Below are 23,106 nucleotides of genomic sequence, written 5' to 3'. Positions count from 1 at the left end.
TACTCACTGCCCATCCAAAACAAAATCTGTTTGCTGACTGGTAAGCTCTCTCCTGCACAGCTATCCCCCACTGCTCTTCTCCGGCAGCCTGGCTGTGAGCTCTTGAGGTGGCCTTCCTTTGGGAAAACAGGCATTTAGTCCATGCTGTAGTGGCCACATGGCTCCTTGTAACAGCTCTCATTACCTTCGCTCGAGGGATATCTTCAGGAGCCATAGGAGAGCACGAAAATGGATGCATGGGAACACACAGTGAGCAGAGTTGTTCTCCCATCCCAGACCTGGCGGTGCCCAACATGCAGAGGTGCACAGTGCAGGACAGCGCGCCAAGGCCACCCTTTTCTCTTTAGCTTAGCACCATCTAGAGGGATGTGCCTGCACAGCCGGGACAGCGGGACACACCAGTTCTACGGCACGCTTTGGGCAAAGGGCAACGCCTACCTGCATTAGTTTTGGAGTGGGGGAAACCAAAGGCTTGGTAAGCAAAGCTTTGGAAGAGAAGCTCAACCCTCCAGCTCTCCTTGCTAATACACAAAGCTGTGTTGCAGCCATTCGCTCCTGTCCTGACAAAGCCTCTGTGATGGGAAGATGTGTCCTCCAGAAGGGAGTGATGGCTGTGGGTTTGGGGCAGGACTTGGGGCAGCGGCAGGAGGATGTGGTTGGACATGGTTTAGTGGGAGCTATTGGTAATAGGTGAACGGTTGGACTGGATGATCTTTTAGGTCTTTTCCAACCTTGGTGATTCTATGATTCTATGATTCTATGATTCTATGATTCTGTGATTCTATGTGTAGGGTTTGGATTTTTTCCTTGACTTGAATTTTACCACACTTACAGATCTTGCATCACGCATTCCTGGAGGCTCCAGTGCTGTCTGGTGATGTGATGGGGAGTTATTATTAAGCATTAAGAGCAAAGATCGTGGCCCATGCTTTTAAGAGTTGGAACTTGATGATCCTTGGGGTCCCTTCCAACCCAAACCATTCTGTGATTCACGTTCATTCATGCCCTTGCTTTTCACTGGCACTGCACAAAAGCACAGCAGGGCTCCCGCTGATGTAAAGCTCTCTGTGCCAAATTACAGCTTTCAGCCCTGTGCATCAGAGCTTTCTCAAACCTCCCAACATGAAACGCCGGAACAAGACCACGTGATGTTATCTCCTTTCTATCTCACTCCATAAATCTTGCACTTTCTTCTGCAGCAGCCCAGGCCATGGGTTTGCAGTGCTGTGAGATGCAGTGCCTGCTTCCCATTAGCCCCGAGGCAAGGTCATTGAGGTAGGAGCTCAGCTGATTGAGGAGCAATTGGAGATAGGAAGCACATTGCTCCGGCCTAAGAAAACAGGATTCAGAATTCACCTGGCTCTTAGGTCTGCTCAGCTTCCAGCTCCCCATGCTTCAAACACACCATGGAGCCATATTCCATCCCCACAGGAGGAGGAGGAACCGGGCTGCAGGGATGCAAAAATGCAGAGGAGAGTGAGGCAGGCAGGCTGGGAAGGACAGCTTTGCTGAGCCCCAGAGAAAACGGTTTGAGTAATTATCAATGGTAAGGAAACCTCAAGAGAGCATAAGTGGGATTTCTGCATGGCAAATACGCTGCATATTTTATGGCCTCGGCTTGTCTGGGGAGAAAGTCTGATCATGGAGTGGCTTGAATCACAGCCAGGATACCGGCCCAAGCACCACTCCTTCAGCCCATTAGATGAACTCCATTTCTTCTGTTCCTTTTGGCTGCACCCTATCACAGACTCGGCATCTCCTGGCAGACCCTCCCAAGCAGGGCTCCCATCTCATGAGGGTGGGCTCTGGGCAGCATGGGGAGGGCCGTTGGTACAACCCCTGTGATGCACTGCTGCCATTCACCAACTGTTGTCCCCTTCCCCTCAGCCCAAAGCTACATGGCCCAGCAATTGGGAACTCTGTGCTGCCAGCAGCATCGAGTGCCACCGCTCAGCCCCATGGAGCAACCCACAGAGTGATTTATTCTGGGGCAAAAAGCAGGGCCACGCAGCCATACCCCACTGTGGCACTGATACCCCCCGAGCAACGTCTTTCTAGGAGGACCTTTGTGACTTCACATCACCTGGCACTCTGCTGGTAACAGAATGCACTGCCATGTACCAGGGAGCTGTGTGCCTGGGGGTCCTGTAAACTCTCCAGAATATCACACTTCCCGTAGAATAACAACTGCATCCTTGGGAGGGGGGAAGGGATGTCTCTCATCACTGATGTTTTAATTACGAGCACAGGAAGGAAAAGTGAGGCATTAACCATCTGCCTTGCAATAAGGCCAGAGCATGGTAGGTGCCGGGGTGCATTAGCAAGAGGAATCAAACTCCTCCTTTGATTAAAGCTAAGTTTTTCTCAATGCTTAACACCAGTTAATTGCTAGGTGCTTACTGCAACTAGGGAAGCTGTCTCAGCTACCAGTAATGAAGGGTCCATGGCAGCCCCCTGTCGCTGTGGATAAGAGAGGCTGCATCCATCCCTGCAGACACCACAGCCCTCCCTGGGGATGCCATGTCCCTCTCTGGGATGTGGGGGCAACGGTGGTGTCCAGAACACAGCATGGGAGCTGCTGAGCTTTGTCTCCTCCTCAGGCTCTGCTGGAGAGTCCTGTGCTCTAAGCTTGGCCTGATTCCCTCATGCTGACCCAGCAGGAGGTTTTCCAAGCAGCACTCCGTACCAAGAAGCACTTCACGTGGCTAATGCACAAGCCATTGCATCCCAGCAGTGAATCCAATTTGTATACTGTGAAAACAAACTGTGCTCACACTGACTTTGCATTCAGACTGCTTCCAAGAAGGTAAAATCAGCCAAAGCACAGAGTCTGAGAGCCTGGTTCGTACCACCCCTGTGCACAGCGAACCGGTGACACCCCGCTGCTATGGCTTGTGGGCTTACAGCACAGCAGTAACGAATGCATGGCAAGTTTGCGTGCTTTATTAGAGTCCTATTTCCACTCCTTCTTCCAGAGTCCGGGATGAGTGGTGACAGCCTTCTCTGCCTCTTCACACTGCTGTGCTTGCCCTTCAGTCCCCCGCAGCCCTCTGCCCGGCAGCCAGCAGCGCCCTGTGCTGAGCACAGAGGCTTGGATGAACTGGCATGGGCAGGGCACACTGCTGCCCTCCATGTGCCCAGAGAGCACAGGACGGGGCAGCCGGCCACTGACCAGCAGCCGCACGTAGCAGGCACTGAAGATCACCAGGAGCTGCTGGGCCATCACCTGGAATGAGCACGAGAGGGTCAGTGTCTGCCTCATTCAAACACTGCTCTTGTCCGACAGAATCAGGACAGAAGCCAAGGACGGATACATAACTGTTCCACATCCCCTTCTGCTCAGCGGCGCTGTCACACTGTCCCCAGGACAGTGACATGCCAGGCTGGGAGCAAGCAGCAAGGCCAGCCCAAGGCTGGGATGGGGTGGCTGGGAGCCAGGCTGCTCGGGGACCCTCCTGTTCTGCCATCACCTCCTCTTGGGTGTTGTTTTTTTTTGCCATCAGGTGGCTGGAGAGCTTCTACCAACAGGGATGTCACCTGCACTGAATTCATTTAGTAACAGCAAGCAGAAAACTGAGAAATAAATCAGAATAATCTCTTTTGAAGTTTCTTGCTGAGTGGAAATGAGGACGCATTTGTCACTCAGCATGGCACGAGTGTTTGAGGGCATGTTCCATGGAAGAGCTGAGGGCTCAGCATGGCCATACTCGGCCCAGACATGGGCACCAGGTCCTAGCAGACATCTACTTCCAAATAGGGACCAGAAGGAAACGTCTGGCCCGTAACAGACAGCATCAAGGCCATAAGCATGAACTGCTTAGTACTGTCAGGACTGGATAAGGCATGAGGGGACCTCTAGGTCTGCAACTGTTCTACCCCATAGGTGATGTCTACTGGGACGAGCTTTGGAGGCAACCTGCCCAGGAGGTGCTCTGCCCATAGGAGGGTATTTCTCATTACCTCTGGGGGGCCCTCAGGGATGAGGTGGAGCAGCTCATTGCACATCATGGACTCTTTCTTGAAGCTCTCCCCACCAGATAGGAGAGGTGATTCCTCGCACGAAGTGTCCTCTGCTGCAGGAACAGCCACCTCCATCACCACACAGAGCTGGTCCAGCCTGTGCCGCCAGCCCAGCTGCAGGAGAAGGACAGTTTGGGGGATGCAAGGAGACAAAGAACATGATTTCCTACCAAAACTATCCTCCCAGGAGTCAAGAAAAGTACAAGATGTGGGGGTTGTACCCCCTCACCTCCTGTCCTGCAGCCACAACTGGCCAGTAGAGTTTAGATATCTATGCACCCACAAAAAGGAAGAGACTTTCCGAAGGCCAAGAGGACGAAATTCCCATCCAGGTACCCAGTGCGGTGCTTATTTATTCCTCAGGCTATCTCATTATTTCAAGAGGACAGCTCAAGGTGTCAGCTATTTCAGACAGTAACACCTGCCTTCAGCATTTACCCTTGGCGACTTTGCTTTACCGAAAGTTGCGCAGTCGATCACCCAGCTATGCTCACACCACAGGTCCTAAATAAATTCCTGCCACACTGGGCACCAGTTGATGCAGCTTGTCCACCTCCCAGTTTGCCCAGCTCCCAGTTTCCAGCAGAGACAGGCCACAGGGTGGCTGTGCCACCACAGGCTGTGCCTGCTGTCATTTACCTCTTGTGCCTGCCGCAGCTCTGTGATGTGGGCTGACAGGGACTGAAGGCAGCGCTCGGGGCTGAAGTGCACAAACCACAGCTGGGACGAGCAGGTTAAGAATCATAGAATGGTTTGAGTTGGAAGGGATCTTAAAAGCCATCAGGTCCCACTCCCTGCATTGCACAGGGACACCCACAGCTCCAGCAGTGCTCAGAGCCCCAACAGCCTGACCTTGGCTGTCTGCAGGGATGGAGCATCACCAGCCCTCTGAGCAACCTGTGCAGTGCCTCGCTGCCCTTACTGTAAAAAACTTCCTTATATCCAATCTAAATCTCCCCTCCTTTAGTTGGAAACCATTTCCCCTTGTGTCACAACAGACCCTGCTGCTTCCTGAGAGCAGAGACACTCAGATGCTGCTGGCTTAGCTCCTCTCTGCAAGGAACAACACAACTGGGACTCCACTTTTCTGTGGTTTGTTTGTTTGTTTTTGCCATAGGCACACTGCTGTGATTCTCATAATAAGACTCATCATTGCCATGTAAACGTAATACAATTTCAGGAATAATTGTCTGCCCCAAGGACTAATTTCACTTCAGTCATTTAGACTCTTCCCAGTGGCCTTTGGGTATATCTCAATGCCTATGGATGGGAGAAGAAAAATACCCACTTCTCCACGCCATCCAATAGGAAGAAAACAACCTTAGAAATCCCACCCTGTGTAAAGCCTTATGGATCACTACATCAGTAAACATTCTCCCCATCACAGTGTGGTTGGATTGGACCTTAAAGATCATCAAGTTCCAACCCCACTGCTATGGACTGTTTGCCCCTCACCAGATCAGGCTGCTCAGGGGCTAGGAAAAATTCTGCACAGAAAGGATACTTGTAGGATGCTGTGTGGCCCATCCAGGACATCAGTAATCCCCAGAATTAAGCTGTGTTTGATAAAGAATTCATTGACAGCTGCCAGCCGTACATCTGTATTCATATTTATCTAGGAAAGAATGCAGGAAAAAATAACTTGCTCTGTGGCAAAACTTGGCCCAGCTCAAGGCTGCTCACCACCGTGGGAGTGGGAGCTGTGCAATGGTTGCTTTTTCCCAGCAACAGCAGGTGCTTTGAGCATCCCTTTCTTACTTTCACACATACTTTCTAGGCATTATGACACCCAGCTACAACATCCCTTGCCTGAACCAGATCTCTGAGCCAGCTCTAAAAATACTCAGTCCTCCCCCTGCTAACCATGATCCCCCATATGCATCTAGGAGATAGAATCATAGCATCGTAGCATGGCTTGGATTGCAAGGGACCTCAAGGTCATCAAGTTCCAATCCCCTGCCACAGGCAGGGCCACCAACCTCCAGATCTGGTAGTAGAGCAGGCTGCCAAGGGCTCCATCCAACCTGGTCTTGAACACCTCCCAGGGATGGAGCATCCACACAGAATCATTAAGATTGGAAAAGATTCCTAAGGGCACCAAACGCAATCCCAACCCATCCCCACTAACCGTGTCCCTCACTGCCACATCCCCACGGTTCCTCAGTGCAACACCTCTAGGCATGGTGACTCCACCACTCCCCGGGCAGCCTGTGCCAATGCACCACTGCTCTCCTGGAGAAGAAAAGATTCCTAACATCCAACCTGAACCTCTCCTGGCACAACTGAAGGCCATCACCTCTCATCCTATCACTGCTACATGCGAGAAGAGGCCAATCCCCACCTCACCACAACCTCTTTTCAGGGAGTTGTACAGGGCAGTAAGGTCTCCCCTGAGCCTCCTCTCCTGCAGAACTGAAAATTCTCAGACATTCCTCATCAGATTTGTGCTCCAGATCCTTCCCCAGCATTGCTGCCCTCCTTTGGACGTGTACCAAAGCTGCAGATCCCAGCACTTCAGTGGGAGGGAACTCACTCCCCACGCTCCTGGGTCAGCTCACCTTTCTCTGGCGGTGGTCGATGACCAGGATCACAGCCACAGTGACAGCCACAGCAGCCAGAGTCACCAGCACGCTGGCCTCCCAGTAGTGCCCAAAGGAGCAGAGCTGGACCGTGGTGTAAATGTTTATCCAGAGAGACATGTAGAAAATCTGTGAGAACCCGGAGAGATGGATGGCTCTTGTAAAACTTCAGAAGTGAGAGAAGTCAAGGGAAGAAGAGACCTTGCCATAAATTAATTAAGTCGTCTGGGATATTCGGGGAGTGAAGGAGGGCATGAGCTCTTTGCAATAATAAATCAAGGAGAGAGGGGTCTAGAAGGACTGAGAACTAGTTTATCATCAAAAGTTACCAATCATCAAAGACAAACTGAATTATTAATGATGATTCATATCTAGGAACGTTTTCAGTTGAGTTCTTCCATTTAGATAAGCTACGCACTCACTGAGGAATATTGATAACACTTGTGATAATCCCTCTCTTTTGGAAGCTCCTGTGTCAGAGCACTCAGGGTGGTGAAGGGAGATGGACACTGGGCTCAAGGAGGATGCTAAGGACTATCAAACTCAGCCTTTCCATTAAAAACAAAGCAAAAGACAGGAAAACGGAGGGAGCGCCCAGCATCCTTACCACAGCAATGGCTATCTGGAATGCCCTGGAGTTGTAGAAGAGGTATCGCCTCACTTCGGGCTTCAGGACTGCCTCCTCGATCAGCCTCCTCCACTCACCCGCTGCCGCCTGCTCAGGGAACCAGGAGCAAGAATCATGGATTGCCTTGAGAGGGAAAGGACCCAAAGGATCACAGTGTCCAACTCCCAGCTCCACGCAGCACTACACAACCCTACGGCCTCCCTGAACTCCAGAGCCGTGCCCACTGCCCTGGGAGCTGTGCAGCCCCCACTGCCCTTTGGGGCACAGCCATTCCCCAACCCCACCAGGCCCTCAGCTCCATCAGAACAGCTCAATCAGGTCTGGTGGGGCCCAGCCTGCCTTGCAGACCCAGTGTGTGCAGAGGGCACAGTCTCAGACTCCAGCCTCCTCCCTACGGCTGTCATTGACCAGAATGCTGCATGCTTCGTTTGCAGTGAGCGATGTCTCCCTGCAAAGGGCAGGGAAAGTCATAAGAGAAAAAGCTTGTTTTTATGGCAAAGGACGAGACAGATTGTCCCAGGGATGTTCTAGCACATTGGAGTGCTTTCATGCTCTTCAGCTGTACCTGCGCTAAATGGGTTTCTTCACGGAGCTTTAAGCCAAGGTGATTATAGTTGTCTTGAAGTCAATGAGGAATAGACTGAAGTTAAACTGAAACAAACCAACTTCACACCCCACAAAAAAACCAAAAATCTTAAAAAAGCTCTCCATGATCTGGGTGCAAACAGTGTCAACCCAGCCAGCATTCACTCCAATGGGCCGCCAGGGGGGATGACAGGTGAGCAGCTTACCTGAACCCCCAGGGACTGGAGTTTCTCTGCACAAAGCTCCATGTCGAAGGAGGCAGATGAGCAGGTGTTGTCCATGCTGAGAACCATGAGCACCTGGCCATTGCAGGGTTCTGCAAAAACCCAGAGAGGTCAGCAGCATGGCTTTGGCATGGGTTTAATGCCAGCAGCTCAGAAGCCTGTGGTGAAGGGAAGGCTGACAACACAGACTGCCACGGCGTACTTCGAATGGATGGCATTCCCCTAGAGCTTATACAAGCTGAGCTATGCCAACAGGAAGAAATGAGGGCCAAGAAAGTGGTGTTTTCACATGAGCTCCTATTTCACTGACACGTTTCATCCAGCTTTCCTTCCTCTCTGCAGCTCTGGGGATAGCCCATGCCTTGGGGCTGCTTGTATGGCACAGCACAGTGCTCCCCCAGGCTGCTGTGCTGGCCCAAGGGCAGCGTGCACTCCCCTTTCCCTTCTGCCCTGCTTTCATCCTCTATCCTCATCATCTCTTCACTGCTCAGGTACAGAAGGTGCCAAGTTAACTGAGGCAATTGCATTACAGTAGGGTGTGACTGCCTCAAGTCAAGAAGGGAAGATGCATCCAGAATCTCCAGGATAATAATGTCCTACTTTTTTTGCTGAAGTTAATCCCCAGATTTAGCAGTGGAGGTAATGAGTATGAAGAAAGAATGAAAGCAAATGGCCTTAGCCCTTGGGATGGGCTCTCCTGTTCTCCATGGCTTTGGTTGAGGTGCTTGGCATAAGACTATGCCAGGGTACCGAGTTCAGATACCCAAAATATGCAGAGGAGCTCAGGTTGTGACCTCTGCTGGAGCAACAAGAGCTGCTTCAGTGCTGTGAAAGCAGAGCACAGGAGGTGCCACGAACAGAACTGCTGAATACAGTGCAAACAAGGCCATCCATGGCACTGCGTTCAGCCCCTGCTTCAGAAGCACTGCTGCAGAGGCAGCACTCAGTTAATGGGGAGGAGAGGCACTCAGAAAGCACAGGTCAAGCTTCCCAAAGATTTCTTCACTTGCAAAGAACAATTTAAGGTTTTGCTTGGCGCTCTGCTCAGCACTGCATTCCTCAGTCACCAGCAAGCTCACAGACCCGCAGAACAGCTGAAGTTGGAAGAGAATCTTGAAGGACTTTCCGGTCCAACCCTGCTCACTTACCTTTCACCCACTGCGGGGATCCTTCCTTCGAATCACTCTTACAATACAGGACGGAGGAAAGCGAGCTGTTTTTCTCAATCCCACCATCCTGGCTTTTATAGGCCATGCTGAAGGCACCGCTCCTTAAGAACTTTGTGCCGTAGCGCCAGCAATTCAGCGTTTCTCGGATCTCCCTTATCTCACAGCACCAGGCAGCAGGCAGCTCGCTCTCCTCACCGGGGACCAGGCTGTGAAATCCTCACTCAGACTCCCACTGGTGACTTCCTGGAGATTCTGCTTCCCATGAGCATGGCAGCATTTTCTAGCCCCGAAAAGAGGAAGGAGAAGAATTCAAAAATCTTGCAGAGGCAGCAAATAAAGGGTGAGAATGCTGAGCTCTCTGATATTACCACCATGCAGGTGCTAACAGTGCAATACGCACAGGCTTTCCTCTTGCTTATTTGGATTACAGGAATACCCTATCACAGGAAGGAAATGGTGCAGATAAGGAAGAACTGTGCACCCGCTCAAGCAGAGGAGAGCAGCAGCAGAGCAGGAAGCAACGTGGGGAGCTCTGCTCATCTTCACCCCCACAGCAGCTGCCGTTCCCATGGGTTTTCCAGGGAATGCTGCAAGGATCTGCGGGTGGTTATGCAAACCAAGTGCATGGAAGGCTTTGAAGTTTACTTATCTTCCATTCTTGCAACTCTGCTGACAAAGCTATCGTTTAATTTTAAGCTTAACTCCACCTTTTTGCATCAGGAGGTTGGTTTGGGGATCCCTCATCACAGAACAGTTGAGGTTGGAAGGGACCCCTTGAGATCACCCAGTCCAAACCTCCTGCTTCAAGCAGTCAAATAGAGCACACTGCCCAGGATCACATTTCAGCAGCTCTCCTTCCAAAAGGACTGCTGCTTTTTTTTGTTATTCATGGCTGTTGCTGCAATCACCCCTTTGCACAAAGCCAGGATAGCCTGGACTGTCAGACAGGAAATTGAGGCAAGGGAAGCAAAACAAAAGGTTTGTATGGTTGCAAAGAAGGAACAAAATAACTGCAAAGGCTGGAAACTCAACACTTGAAGAAGCCAAACATGGTGCACTTTGCATAAGAGATGTGTGTTGTGCACAGGGATGGCCTCAGCGCCCACTCAGTGCTGGAGACAGAAGGGAAGCCTAATTACAAGCTATCACATTAAGTTAGAGCTGAAGCAGTGCTCCCTGTCCCAGGCACCCATGCTGAGTTCTGTGGGAGCATCCAGGGCAGCTCTACAGCTACAGCCTTCCCCATCACAGCCGAGCCCAGAGACAACAGCAGCATTGCTTTAAGCCATTTGTGCAGCACAGACCTCACTTGGCTCCATTGCCTCTTATTGTTCCCGTGCATGGAGCTTGGCCCCTCAAAGCCTTCCCCACCTGCGCTCCCCAGGGCTCTGCATCTTTGTGCACCTCTTATTTTAACACAAAGCCGTTCCCTTTGCCCCCTTGCCCCTACGGACCTCTCCAAGCCCCAGCCAACCTAGCCCCATTGCTGCGTCCTCACTACGGAGAGCCCACCGGAGCCATACCTCATCCAGCCGTGCTCCTGGGGTGCAGACTCTGCTCCCTCCTCCTCCTCACTGCCCTGCACCGCCCATCACTGTGCCCTGCAGGTTGGGGAGGTCCCACTGCTGGGATGCACAGCGCAGGCGAGCGCCCGCAGCTCTGCGCTCCCATCACCCCGCGCCACAAGCACTGACTTGCAAAACCTCCCCTGTGCATGTGACTTTTCCCCCGGGCTCGTTTCAGAGCTGTGGTTTTTTTTAACCCTCTAGAGTTTCTCTAAGCTGTTTCCCCATCGGGGACAGACTCCGCTGCAGGAGCTCAGGTTGCTTTTTGGAGGGTAAGGGTTCACAGCTGGACTCAAGGAGGGCTTCGGATGGAGCAGTTGGCACAGTTGAAGGCTCTGCTCTTCCTTCTCCATCAGCCAGGGTTCAGTGAGTACACATCCTGAAGCTGCATCAAACGAGCCGTGGTGAATACTTGAGTCAGTGCCGTGCATCAGCAGTGGGGCTGGAGGAATCCAAAGGGGTGAGCAAAGATCTCCAGGATGATGTTGAGCAAAGCACAAGATGTCACAGCAAGGCACAGAGACGGAGATAACGGGGTGGGAACTTCAGCCCAGCTCTCAACAGGAGGCTGCTCTTATACTGAGGGAAGAGAAGGTTTCCTGCTGGCTACTGTGCTCCAGAGAATGGAAGCAGGATGGGATTCACAGCCAGATGGACCTTCCCAAAGCACTGTGGTTTCTAGGCCAAAAGAGACAGGTTTGGGAGACAGCATAAGAGAGAAGGCTGGGGTGCACCTTCCTGGGGCTCACAGAAAAGCTGGAGGGAACCCAAAAGCTGGGAATTCAGTCAGTCAAATATCAGAGCAACTGCTAGTGAACAGTTAAAAAAGAGTAACAAATCCTGCCATGCTTCACTGCGCCATGTGTGCACACTTCCTGGAGAAAAGCCCGCTCCACTTCGGGAGGGCTGAACTTCTGCAATCCTCCTGGCTCCAGACACTGCTGAGCAAAGTGTTCATTAAATCATGTGGCTGCACGGCGAGCAGCACTGCCTTCAAACCGCTGATCCACACGAGATATCATTTCCCTGGGAGCTGGTGGCTCACACATAGCATCACCCAGGTGGTGAAAATATCAGACCCATCTTCTCACCGACGTTGGTAGCTCGAGGCTCAGCTCCCATCCCCACCCATACCAAGGCTGCATTCTTCTCAAGCACTCCTCACCAGATCTGGCTTTGCTTTCTCCTTCTTGCCCACGCACGGTAGAATTGGGTGATCCAAGTGCTGGGAAAGAGCACCATCATCTCCCTGCAAAGCGCCCGAGGCACAGCTCAGTGAGGGCAACAGGCTTGGGAGCAGCTGCCCTCATTACCTGCTCACACGCACCCCTGGCTGAGCAAGGAGTGCCTCTATGTGTGCACTGAGCTTGGCTTCGCCCTGTTGTACCAACACAGCCAACCCTGCCAAGGTGGGAGGGGGCAAAAAACAACCCAAGTGCAGCTGTTCTGCTGAGCTCTGCAGCCATCCAGCTCCCTGAATGCGCTCATCTCATTGAACAGCCAATAAAGCATTCAGTGAGTAATCTATTTCAATCAACAGCATGTATATTTCATACTCGGCCTTGACAACAATCCAGGCATTGCACAGATGTCCCGTAACATTCCTGTTCCTCCTATTAATGGTCCCACCAAAAGTTTAGCGCTAAGCAGCCAGGAGATAGAAATTCAGCCCTCTGAATTATGAGGAAAGGTTGAGGCTTGTTTAGTTTGGAGAAGAGGAGGCAGCAGGGAGACCTCATTGTGGCCTTCCAATATTTGAAAGGAGCATATAAACAGGATGGGCTACAACTGCTTCTAAGGGTGGATGGTGATAGGAAAAGGGGAATGGTTTTAAACTGAGACAGGGGAGGTTTAGGTTGGATATTAGGAGGAAGTTTTTCCCCCAGAGGGTGGTGAGGCACTGGCACAGGTTGCCCAAGGAGGCTGTGGATGCCCCATCCCTGCAGGCATCCAAGGCCAGGCTGGATGTGGCTCTGGGCAGCCTGGGCTGCTGGTTGGTGACCTGCACACAGCAGGGGGTTGGAACTGGATGAGCACTGTGCTCCTTTGCAACCCAGGCCATGCTATGATTCTATGAGAGCAGCACCAATTACTGCAGTTACAAAGCAAACACAAAGTCAATCAGTAAACTGAGAAGGCGTTTGGAAAGCTAGGAAAAGGAAGAAGAAATCAGGAACTCTGCCTGCAAAGCAGACGGGGGGCGCTGGCAGCATCCCAGCAGTGCTGCTGCTGCACGGAGCACAGCTGACAGCCTGTGGAGCTGCCCCACCTGCAAAGCAAGGAGCAAAGCCCTGCAAGTGGAGATCTGCCAAAGAAGACCACAACGAATCTCTTCCTCACCTCCATCTGCCACAAGACATTTGCATTGCTGTGCTGTGACAACTCCGTTTCAAAAATAAAGCGTTGGCCAGTTCTGTGTCTGGGGGGGGGGGTTTACCCAAATTTTCACAACCTGTACAGAGGTTATCAGCTGTTCCGTGCGCTTCGTTTCACTTTTAGTTCAGTTTTGCACTTCTCTATTTCTGGGAGTTCCATGCTGTCCGTTTTAGATCATTTAGCCCATTTCTCAAGATCATTTTAAATTGTAATTCAACCCTTTGTGCTGCTTATTTCTCTTCCCAGCTTGGTGTCCTGGAAATATAACTGTACTCCTTATTCCATCGCGCTGCATTAATGAACACATTACAGAGAACCCGATTCCAGGAGTGCTCTGCTTGCAAACAGCAGCTGCAGTCCCTGCCATGCAAGTTGCAGCCGTGAGCAGCAGCCAACACAGCAGATCTCCTTCTATTCAATGAAACTGCATTTTCAGCAGGTAACTGCTCCTCAGTTTGTTGCTGTTTGGTTTGTTTCCCCCAATGAGCCTTAATTAGGTGAATAGAATTGCTGAGAGCCTCATCTTGCCTTTCCCCTCTCCCTGCTCACAGCCTTCTTCCGCAGGCTGCGTTTTGTCAGGCAGCTCAGCAAAGCTGACAGATCTGACAGTCATTAAATGCAAAATCTCCATTTCACAATATTCCTAAAATACATGTTTCAAATGAAGAAAATGACACTTGCATAAAGTGTGGCTCTTTTCTTTCTGCCTTATTCCTGTGGAGACTTCAAGCACTCTGCTTCTTTTTATTATGGTAATGCAAAATCCTTTTTCTTATGCTTCGAATTTAAGGAAAAAAAAAAAAAACAATAAAAAGAATGCTTGCTGTGTGCCTTGGATAATGATTTGGCTATTGATTCAGCAGATGCTTTATTAGATTACTTTGCAACAGCCAAATGTAATTTAATACCTATTTATTTTCTATTCCTATGCCGGTCTGAGATACAATCTTTTCTGCATGAAATTAGTGTTGTCTCCTTTCAGCCTCAAAGAAAGATGAGACTCACCTTTTTTTCTTGGAATATTTTGAACTGCTTTTTTACAGTAAGATGTTGATCTTGAGGGTTCTCAATAGACTTCTCTATTGAGACCTGCAAGCCAAAACCTCAGCTGGAATCAGATGATTCAGGTTTTTCCATCTTAATCTGCACCAGTGCGAGAACCCCTGGTGTTGGGCAACAACTGAAGACCACAGTCCACCTGCCCACAGTTGCCACTGCCCAATTCCTCCCAGTTTGCCTGTCCCACACAGGAGGTTCTCTATCTGGAGTACCATAGAATGCCCTGGCTTGAAGAGGATCATCCGGTTCCAACCCCCTGCTGTGTGCAGGTCACCAACCAGCAGCCCAGGCTGCCCAGAGCCACATCCAGCCTGGCCTTGAATGCCTGCAGGGATGGGGCATCCACAGCCTCCTTGGGCAACCTGTGCCAGAACTCCTGCAACAGGCAGCAGAGAGAAGGAGATGCTGACCTTCAGGCTGAGCACCGCAAGCTGAGCAGGGAGCAAGCTCCATCAGCACGAGCAAGCCTTGAAAATTGAACTCAGGCTTCAAGCAGCACAAATGTGTGTCCTAATTGCACCTCGTACTGCAATGTTAAGCTGTCCAGATGACGCTGGTATTTCAGTGTTAATAAACCATTTGTCCATCTGGTGCTTTCCCCATAGTACAGATGACAGATCTTCTCAGCGATGTTTTAGAAATGAAAAACATCAACTATTAATGTAGGCCTGCATGATGTCTGTATGGGAACTGCTGAATCACAGCCTGAGCCTCTGATTGATCACCTGAGGCAAGCACCGAGTCAGCCCTGGGAGAGCAGGTGAAGGCAACTCACCTGTGCTGCTGGAAGGGGTGGAGCCTGGCTGCACCTCTCCTGGACCCATTTAAGAGCTGACTGCCAGTGGGGAAGGATCTCTGCTGGAGATCCCTCCTTTGGAGTTTTACAGCGAGCCCAGGACATGGGTAAGCACTCTGTCTGTTCTTTTTTGGTATAATAACTGCTTAGCCAAGCTCTCTGGTATGTTTCATAATTGTAACATCTGTACATTCGTTGATTATACAATGTCTGAAAAGGAATCCTACAAAAAAATCCAAGTTCCGACCGTTGCTTATGAACCCGAATGCGACCATTAGCAAATCGTGCTGTGTTGATCTCCTGATTGTGCCCATTTCATCCAAGGAAAATGCTCATTTGAACCATGAGAAAACAGCCAGTCGCCCACTTGATCCTGCATGACCAGAACAGCACATGCACTGAATGCTCTTTACCTCCATACAGCACCAGGACTGAGCAGGCAATTCGTCCATATTTCCAGGGATGAGAACTCAAAGTAAAAGAATCAGACAGTTTTATATATGCTTAAAGCAGCTTCTGGGCCCTTTTTGAGGTACAAAGGCAAGCTCCAACTTCTTACACATAGGGTTATTGCATTTAGGGTCACATTTGCCAGGGACAACGCAGACAGAGCAGCAGTGGGACTCTGGAGGCAGATCTGCACTAGCAGCTAGGATAGGCCTCGCTCTTCTTAACCAAATTTGTTGCAGAACAGGAGGAAGCTGGAAAAATCAGACCATAGAGGTAAGAAACCGAGCAACTCCAGACCTCTGCCAGTATGAAATTGTTCCCCACAGAGCATTCTCAGCACAGTCTGGCTTGGGCACATAAGGTCTCCTTTCCCACTACACCTCACTGTAAGATTAAAGAACTTCTAACTAAGAACTAAAGCAACTTATCTAGATCACAAACAAAGCCAGATTTCCCAGTGAGAAGCACATGGAAATGCTTTTGTGTGAATTTACACAGCCAGGTGATTCTCAACGGGTAAATTTCAGGGAAGCATTACAGAAAATTGATGTTCTTGCAAGCATTGAAACTTCTGCATGTTTTAAAGGCAAGGTCTTCATGTGCTGTTTTGCCAGGGAGGGAATAATCTGGGGAGAATTTTACACATCCTTTCCTTCTGGATCTTCCTCACTGCGGAGGGTAAGAACAGAAAGTGCTCATTTAACAGAGGGAAACTTAGGAACTGTGAGGAAGCGGAGGCAGCGCTGTGCTTGTTGCAGACAAAGTCTCCTTTTACTGATAAACAGGATGAAATTGCTAATTACAGCCTGGAGCTACCAGGACTTTCACAAGCACCAATGTGCTGCAGCCTGACCACCTGTTCTCAACAGGAGGAACTGCTTCAATTCCAAAGGACAGACTAGAATTAGCATGGCTGCAACCTTTTATGAGGCCACAGCCCTTCTCTGGCCATCAGATGAGTCTGATTAAAAGTGCTTTGATTCTGTTCTCCTTGCACAGACCTGGCGCGTTCCCAGCCTGACAGATTCTACTTCACAGGAGCTTTTGATTCACTTTTACAACCCATTTAATAGCCTCAATTCCTAAAGAGATCCTTTAAGAATTGGAGTATGCTAACATAAAATATGCTAACATAAAAAACCAACAGGAGACAACACAGCGTTCTCTTTTGTAGCACAGCACGACTGCAGGCAGATACTTGTTCCTCTGTTAAGACTTCCATCCATCCTGCTTTCCTCCCTCCCAACTGCAATCTTACCCTGCGGGTCTGAGAGGCTTTTCAGTGCTGCACTGAAGGTCTGCAAAAATCCAGGATGTTTTGACTGAGAAACAGCAGCAAGGCTTCCTCCTCAGACTGGCAACTGCATTAATTGCAGCTCTGATCCACTTCGTGCTGACTGAGGTCTCTTCTGTGCAAAAAGTATTAAATTGAACTCAAAAATAAGAAAGCAAAGCTATATTTTAATATTCTGCTGGGACAGAATAAACTGCTGAAACAAAAGCTCATGATGTATTTGTGTGTATTCTTGATTAAAGAGCTAGGAAGTGAGGCATGGACAGCCCTAACACTTATTTCACACTGTTCTGGGAATAGCAGGATGCTACATGACCTTGGTATAAACAAGCAGCCACCAGGGAAGGATAATTACTGCACAGTGCCTGGCTATCAAACTATACTGTTGAACTGGCAACGTTTTATTTCTCCTAATAGTTCAAAGAACATTTGTTCCTGAAGGCTTTTGGAACAACCTGGCAGGTAAAGCATCAGACTGGAGCCAAGAGGAGGAGATCTGTAATGGATTTTAAACTTACCTGCTGTGACCTTCAGACATTTGTTTTATTTCTTGCTCTCTTATTAATACTTGATATTCATTCTCCAGAGCCCAGACTCTTCATGCAACAGTGAGTCCTGCTGGTACTCTCAGAACAATTTTGTTGTTACAAGAAGACTGATTAGAGACTTTTGAGTTAAGTAGAGGTTTTTACTTTCAAGTGTCATAGAGCCAGACCTGTAACTCAAGCTAACAGCAGAATATACAGAGGATATTCAAGACAGAGAAACTCAAGCACCTGAACATCATCAGCCAGCACTGTACAGCCAGAGAATTCTTATGAAGTTTAACCTTGCACAAATGCTAACAACACACTGAAAAAATGCATTTTAGTGAACAAGAATACATAGGTCCAGATTAGAGACTCAGGTCTGCTTTCTGCTTCTCAGAGGACAGCCTTTCTTTGAATACTAACCAGAAAACAGGGAGCATTAATCCGTCAACTTGAATATATACTTAGCACAGATTTGAGACGTGTCCATTTAATGTCTGGATAAGCTCTCGATCTAGAAAGAAACTAACAGAAACCAATGAAACACTGATGACCTACAACTCACTGAAATAATTTAACACCTTTACAAGAAGAACAGTTACAGGATGGCTGTGAGCTGCACGTTCCACCTGAAGCTCAAATGTTGCTGCCAGCGCTCCTGGTACCCTCATCCCTCCTTCCTGCACTACCCGTTGATGCGGTAATTCACGTGGATTTCAGGTTTGATGTCACACACCAGAGACAACAGCTGGGAGAGGACCAGCTCACGGTTCTTCTGGAAGTTCTGCTGGATTACACTCATCTTTTCCTGGGTCTCCTTCTCGACTTCGGTAGTACAGCTGCCATGAGATCCAAGTGCCTACAAACAGCAAAGGGAAGAGAAAGCTTACGTGCAAAGAAAACACTGGTTCAATATTTTGGTGCTCTGGACTGCCTTGTTGCATCTCAGCTATGTCTGCTGAGGAAATAACTGTGCTGGAAGAAGTAGGAGCATGCCTGGATTGTCCTCTCAGATTTCCCACAAAACATGTCCTAGTTTATCATAACAGCCTACATCTTTTATCTTCTCTTACTCAGTAATTATCATGTTTGGAACACGAGCTTCTGAGGAATGCCTGAAGTTTTAGGAGGAAGTTTTTCCCCCAGAGGGTGGTGAGGCACTGGAACAGGTTGCCTGTGGATGCCCCACCCCTGCAGGCATTCAAGGCCAGGCTGGATGTGGCTCTGGGCAGCCTGGGCTGCTGGTTGGTGACCTGCACACAGCAGGGGTTGGAACTGGATGAGCGTTGTGCTCCTTTGCAACCCAGGCTGTTCTACTACTCTAAGTCAATGTCATGCTGTACTGGTGATTGAAACTGGGAAGCCCTGTGCACTACTATCATAGATAGCACAAATAAAGTAACACTTGTGATTTAGTTTAAGCTCAGACTTCAGATCACCCTGGTTGCTTCCGTATTTTGAGAATCTTTCAAGAAACCTGGCTCCTAAATACAATTGTGGTCCAGGTCATGTGCATCCCAAGGAGTCTCTTGTAGCTTACAGTGTCTCCCTTGACCAGTAAGCAAGGGCAAGAGAAGTCCTGTTATAAGTGGGTGTATGGGAACTGCTGAATCACAGCCTGAGCCTCTGATTGATCACCTGAGGCGAGCACCGAGTCAGCCCTGGGAGAGCAGGTGAAGGCAACTCACCTGTGCTGCTGGAAGGGGTGGAGCCTGGCTGCACCTCTCCTGGACCCATTTAAGAGCTGACTGCCAGTGGGGAAGGATCTCTGCTGGAGATCCCTCCTTTGGAGTTTTACAGCGAGCCCAGGACATGGGTAAGCACTCTGTCTGTTCTTTTTTGGTATAATAACTGCTTAGCCAAGCTCTCTGGTATGTTTCATAATTGTAACATCTGTACATTCATTGATTATACAGTGGGGAAAACATGGGCACAGAAAAGCTGAGCCAAGTAATACCCTGCGACTGAATTCAAAAACTTCTCTGGAGAAGAACAAGTAAAACAGAACCAGCTGTCAAGCAGCAAATTCCACTTTTTAGTTTGGAATTGCTCACTATCACACACACAGTGAAGCAAGCTAACAAATGACTTTAAAAATACTAATCTACACTGATTGGCAGGAGAAGTAATTACACAGGAGAACAGAGGATGTGGTGTGCTAACTAGAAGAAAGACAGAGGGCAGAGTTGCTAGATCAATTTCTGAAGATTTCAGAAGAAATGGCAGCAAGTGTACACAGCAAATGGAAACATTCTACCTGCACTACAGCCCTCATCACGAAAAAGGCCCTTGGTTCTGCACCTCTGAGGGCTCTTCTTACTCAGAATGAAAGGAGAATGGGAAACAGTAAGCAAAACTGCTGAGCGGAGCACAAGCCTTACAACTTCGGAAAGAGCTGTGTCTCCAAAGTAAGTTCCTACCAAGTTAGCATGATGGGAATCTGCTTGTCAGACGAGGAATCTGCTCAGTGTTTTCTGACATTGCTACACAGAGCAGGTCTGAGGACAGGGAGACCCATCAGGGCACCAGGCAGTATACGAGTTTATGAAGTTAATTCATTGCCAATTGATATTCCCAGCTCCTGGGATGCAGCACACCGTGCTCTGATTCATTTCCACCGATCTCTCCAACATGTGACCGTGTATCAGCAGAAGGGAAGCAGACCTCTGGCAACACATTCCATGCTGAGGGCAGCTCTCAGAGCGAGGGGGCAGGGCAGTAACAGAGAGTGATGTAGTGAACTAACCGCTGCTTCCTTGGCTTTGAATTCCTTCTCCCTCTGCAGGCGGTACTGCTCAATCTCTGCCTGGGCTTCTTCTTTTGCCTGCTTCAGCCTCCGATTCTTTCCTGTTTCCAAAGAACACACGTACACAATAAAGAAAGCGCTGCCAGCCTGCTTCTCCACACTGCTCCAGCTACCTGATGCACAGCTACAACCCTGCCAACCCCACTCAGCAATGAGCTTCCTCCAGCCACAACTGGAGGCTCATCCAGTAGACATGTGAGACCACGTACGGATCTGGCTTCGCTCACGCGACCACGCAGCACCTCAGGGTGACCCCAAGCAGCAGAAAGAACGTGAAATCCCAGCTTTCTTTCGCTCCAGCTGTGCAACGGTGAGAAGCGACCGGCTGCCGCGCGAACTTCCCTTCCGAACGTCCCACCGCACCCTGCCAGAGCCACCGACAGGGCCAGCCACAGCGACCGGCTCCTGCACGCTGAGGCCCAGCCCAACGCAGAGCCCTCGGCAAGCCTGACGCGGCCCGAGCCGGCCTTCCCGGAGCCCCACAAGCCGTACTCACGCTTGCGGGCCTCGGCCACCTTCTCGGCAGCGCGCTTCTCGGCCTGCAGCAGCTGCTGGATGCCCTGCGACTGGCTCGCCATGGCGACCCTCCGCTCCCAGCCGGCGTCTGACGTCACCGCGTCACTGCGTCACGTGACCATGCCGCTAGGCCACGCCCACACCACGTTACGTCCGTTAGACCACGCCCCTTCCGTTTCAAAGCCACGCCCCCTGCCCGCGGCGCTGCGCGGCTGCTTTTGTGCCCCGTTCGTTCTGTGGGACGGACGGAAGATGCGAGGCGACGAACGGATTCCTTTATTTCTGTTTTAATGGCGTGGCTTTTAACCAGTGCGGCAGCTCAGCACGCTGCAGTGCTTAACGTGTGGTTAATATATCCGTAAAATCTTAGAATGGCCTGGGTTGAAGAGGACCGCAATGATCACCGAGTTTCAACCCCCCTGCTGTGCAGGGTCGCCAGGCAAAAAGCACAGCTTAATGCTTAACTTTATAACGAGAGCCCAGCACTGCTGCCCAGAGCTGTGGGTGCCCATCCTTCAAGGTGCCCAAGGCCATGGATGGGCCCTGGGCAGCCTGAACTGAGGGGGGGCAGCCAGCCCATGGCAGGGGTAGGGCTGGGGGGTTTATGGTTCCTTCCAGCCCAGCCATGCTGTGATGCTAATACAGGGTGCTCTATGCATCCCATTAACCCGCGGGAAGCTCTGGTTCCCTCTGGGCTGAAGCATTTCCTGATCAAAGTAACTGCTCCCCCCCACTGTGAATGGCAACCCATAGCCATCCCTAACATCTCAGGGACACCTGGCAACCCCAGCCCGCCATGAAGGTGCTGGCTTCACCCCATCCCATCCCTCAGCCATCACATCCCTGTGGCAATATAAAGCCCTGAATGCGATTCCTTGACACTTCTTGGAGCATAAATCACCATTATTGCCAGGGTGGAAGTGGCAGCGCCGAGGCAGTGACTCACATCCCCGCAGGGAGGGATTGGTGGTGGCTGATCCACTGCTCCTGTTCCCCGTGATGGAAGGGACGTGAGACAATGAATCAAATGTGTATTTATAGAGTGGGATGAGTGCGTGACAGGGTGACCTTCAGCAGGGCCTGGAGATTAACAAAGTGGGGCTGTCAGCTCGGCCTAACGCTCAGCTCTGACCATCAATCTGAGTTTATGTTAAGCCTGGGGATGGGCAATGTGTGGAGCAGGACCAGGCTTCTGCAAGGCAGATTGCACCATAGCAGAATGCTTGGATGCCCTGCAGCTCATTGGTTGCAGAAATCAAACCACCAGGATGTAATTTTCCTCCTGGATGATTGGGATTTTCAGACTCGCTGCTCCCAAGATAAGCACACGCTTTTCTGCCACCAGAAATATATCCTGGCTGTAATTGCACGAAGTTTTCAGGGAGAAATCCTTCCACCAGTACAGCTCCGGGTGGGCAGAAACCGCGTGATGAGTTTTTGACAGTCCCACTTTGATGCTTAATGAATGAGGCCACGATAGTTTGCATTTAAAACAACGTTTCCTTTGCGCTGCTTTTTGTTCCAAATCCAACTGAAGCCTCGTGGTGTGGGTCACATGAAACGCTTGTGAATGCTTGCTGATCCACTTCTCACTTCACACTGCAAACAACAATTTCTGACTGCGAAGGATGGGTTCCCAGCTCTCAGACCTGCATTGGCATTCAGAAAAGAAACGCTTCTATGACTCCAGCTACAGGCAATGGCTTTATAATTAAGTAGCACCACGAGTGCTTCTGAACTTGTCTTTTCTTCCCTGAAGATTAATTGTAACAAGCTTGTCACTCGCTATTACGGCATAAGGGCTGCTGCTGCAGCTGGCCTCACATCCCTCTATTTGCCTGGTGCTGCTTTCTTACACCACAAACTCAGCTCATCCTCTTTTTCTTGTACCACACGATCAGTGGAGGTCTGGTGAAGCAGCACAGGGGAAGTTTAGCAGCAGCAGAGATGCAGCAGGTTGGTGGGGATGGCTGGGAAGGAGGGAGTGCTGTTCTGCATGGTGTGGACTGGGCAAAAGCATTTCATCTCTCTTTGGTACCTCCACAGATCACTTCAATGAAATTAAATATATTTTTTGCTTAATCCTTTTGTTTTTCTTTTCTTCCCCCCAAAGATTTGTTTTCCTGCCACCCTGGGAGGCTGATTTGCATCTCGGAGTGCAGTCTGCTGCTTTTCTGCTTTGTTCTGTGCTGGATTCTATCTCCAGGCGTGTGCTAAACTGGATTCTGAATCAATAACTCAGAAGATGCTTCTGGAATTGGGAAGGAGAGAAAAGCTGATCTCCCTCGTCTTTGTTTTCCTTTTTCTTTCTAAACAAAAATCATACACAGCATCTTCTGATCCTGCAGCCGTGCAGCATTCCAAGACGTTTCATGAGGAATGAGATTTTAAACTGTGTTCGGCTTCTTTCCAGGTCAGGTAATTACATTTCTCCTCTTTAAACCCCCCTGCACTTTCAGATGGATGTGCTGTTACTCTCCATTCCCCAACTTTCTTGGTTTTGCTCTGC

At 50.0% G+C, this 23,106-nt stretch overlaps 2 protein-coding genes across 2 annotated transcripts; both read right to left on the bottom strand.

The window, feature by feature from the left end:
• Positions 1 to 2,953: 2,953 nt before the first annotated feature.
• TMEM268 (transmembrane protein 268) lies at positions 2,954 to 9,290 on the bottom strand (the record flags this gene model as incomplete). Its single annotated transcript, XM_079544689.1, has 8 exons — positions 2,954 to 3,226; positions 3,961 to 4,134; positions 4,660 to 4,740; positions 5,525 to 5,635; positions 6,579 to 6,728; positions 7,207 to 7,317; positions 8,019 to 8,128; positions 9,185 to 9,290. The coding sequence occupies 8 exons, from the start codon at positions 9,288 to 9,290 to the stop codon at positions 2,954 to 2,956; spliced, it is 1,116 nt and encodes a 371-aa protein (XP_079400815.1).
• An 8,670-nt stretch (positions 9,291 to 17,960) lies between these two features.
• Positions 17,961 to 20,659, bottom strand: ATP6V1G1 (ATPase H+ transporting V1 subunit G1; the record flags this gene model as incomplete). The annotated part of the gene is made up of 3 exons (XM_079544836.1): positions 17,961 to 18,134; positions 20,022 to 20,122; positions 20,578 to 20,659. 3 exons carry the CDS (start codon positions 20,657 to 20,659, stop codon positions 17,961 to 17,963), a joined length of 357 nt encoding a protein of 118 aa, XP_079400962.1.
• Positions 20,660 to 23,106: the final 2,447 nt, after the last annotated feature.

Source organism: Tetrao urogallus (genome assembly GCF_951394365.1).
Source record: "Tetrao urogallus genome assembly, chromosome: 19".
NCBI classification, from domain to species: domain Eukaryota; kingdom Metazoa; phylum Chordata; class Aves; order Galliformes; family Phasianidae; genus Tetrao; species Tetrao urogallus.
Note: the sequence above shows the minus strand (reverse complement) of the source record. Positions and strands in the feature narration are given on the sequence as shown.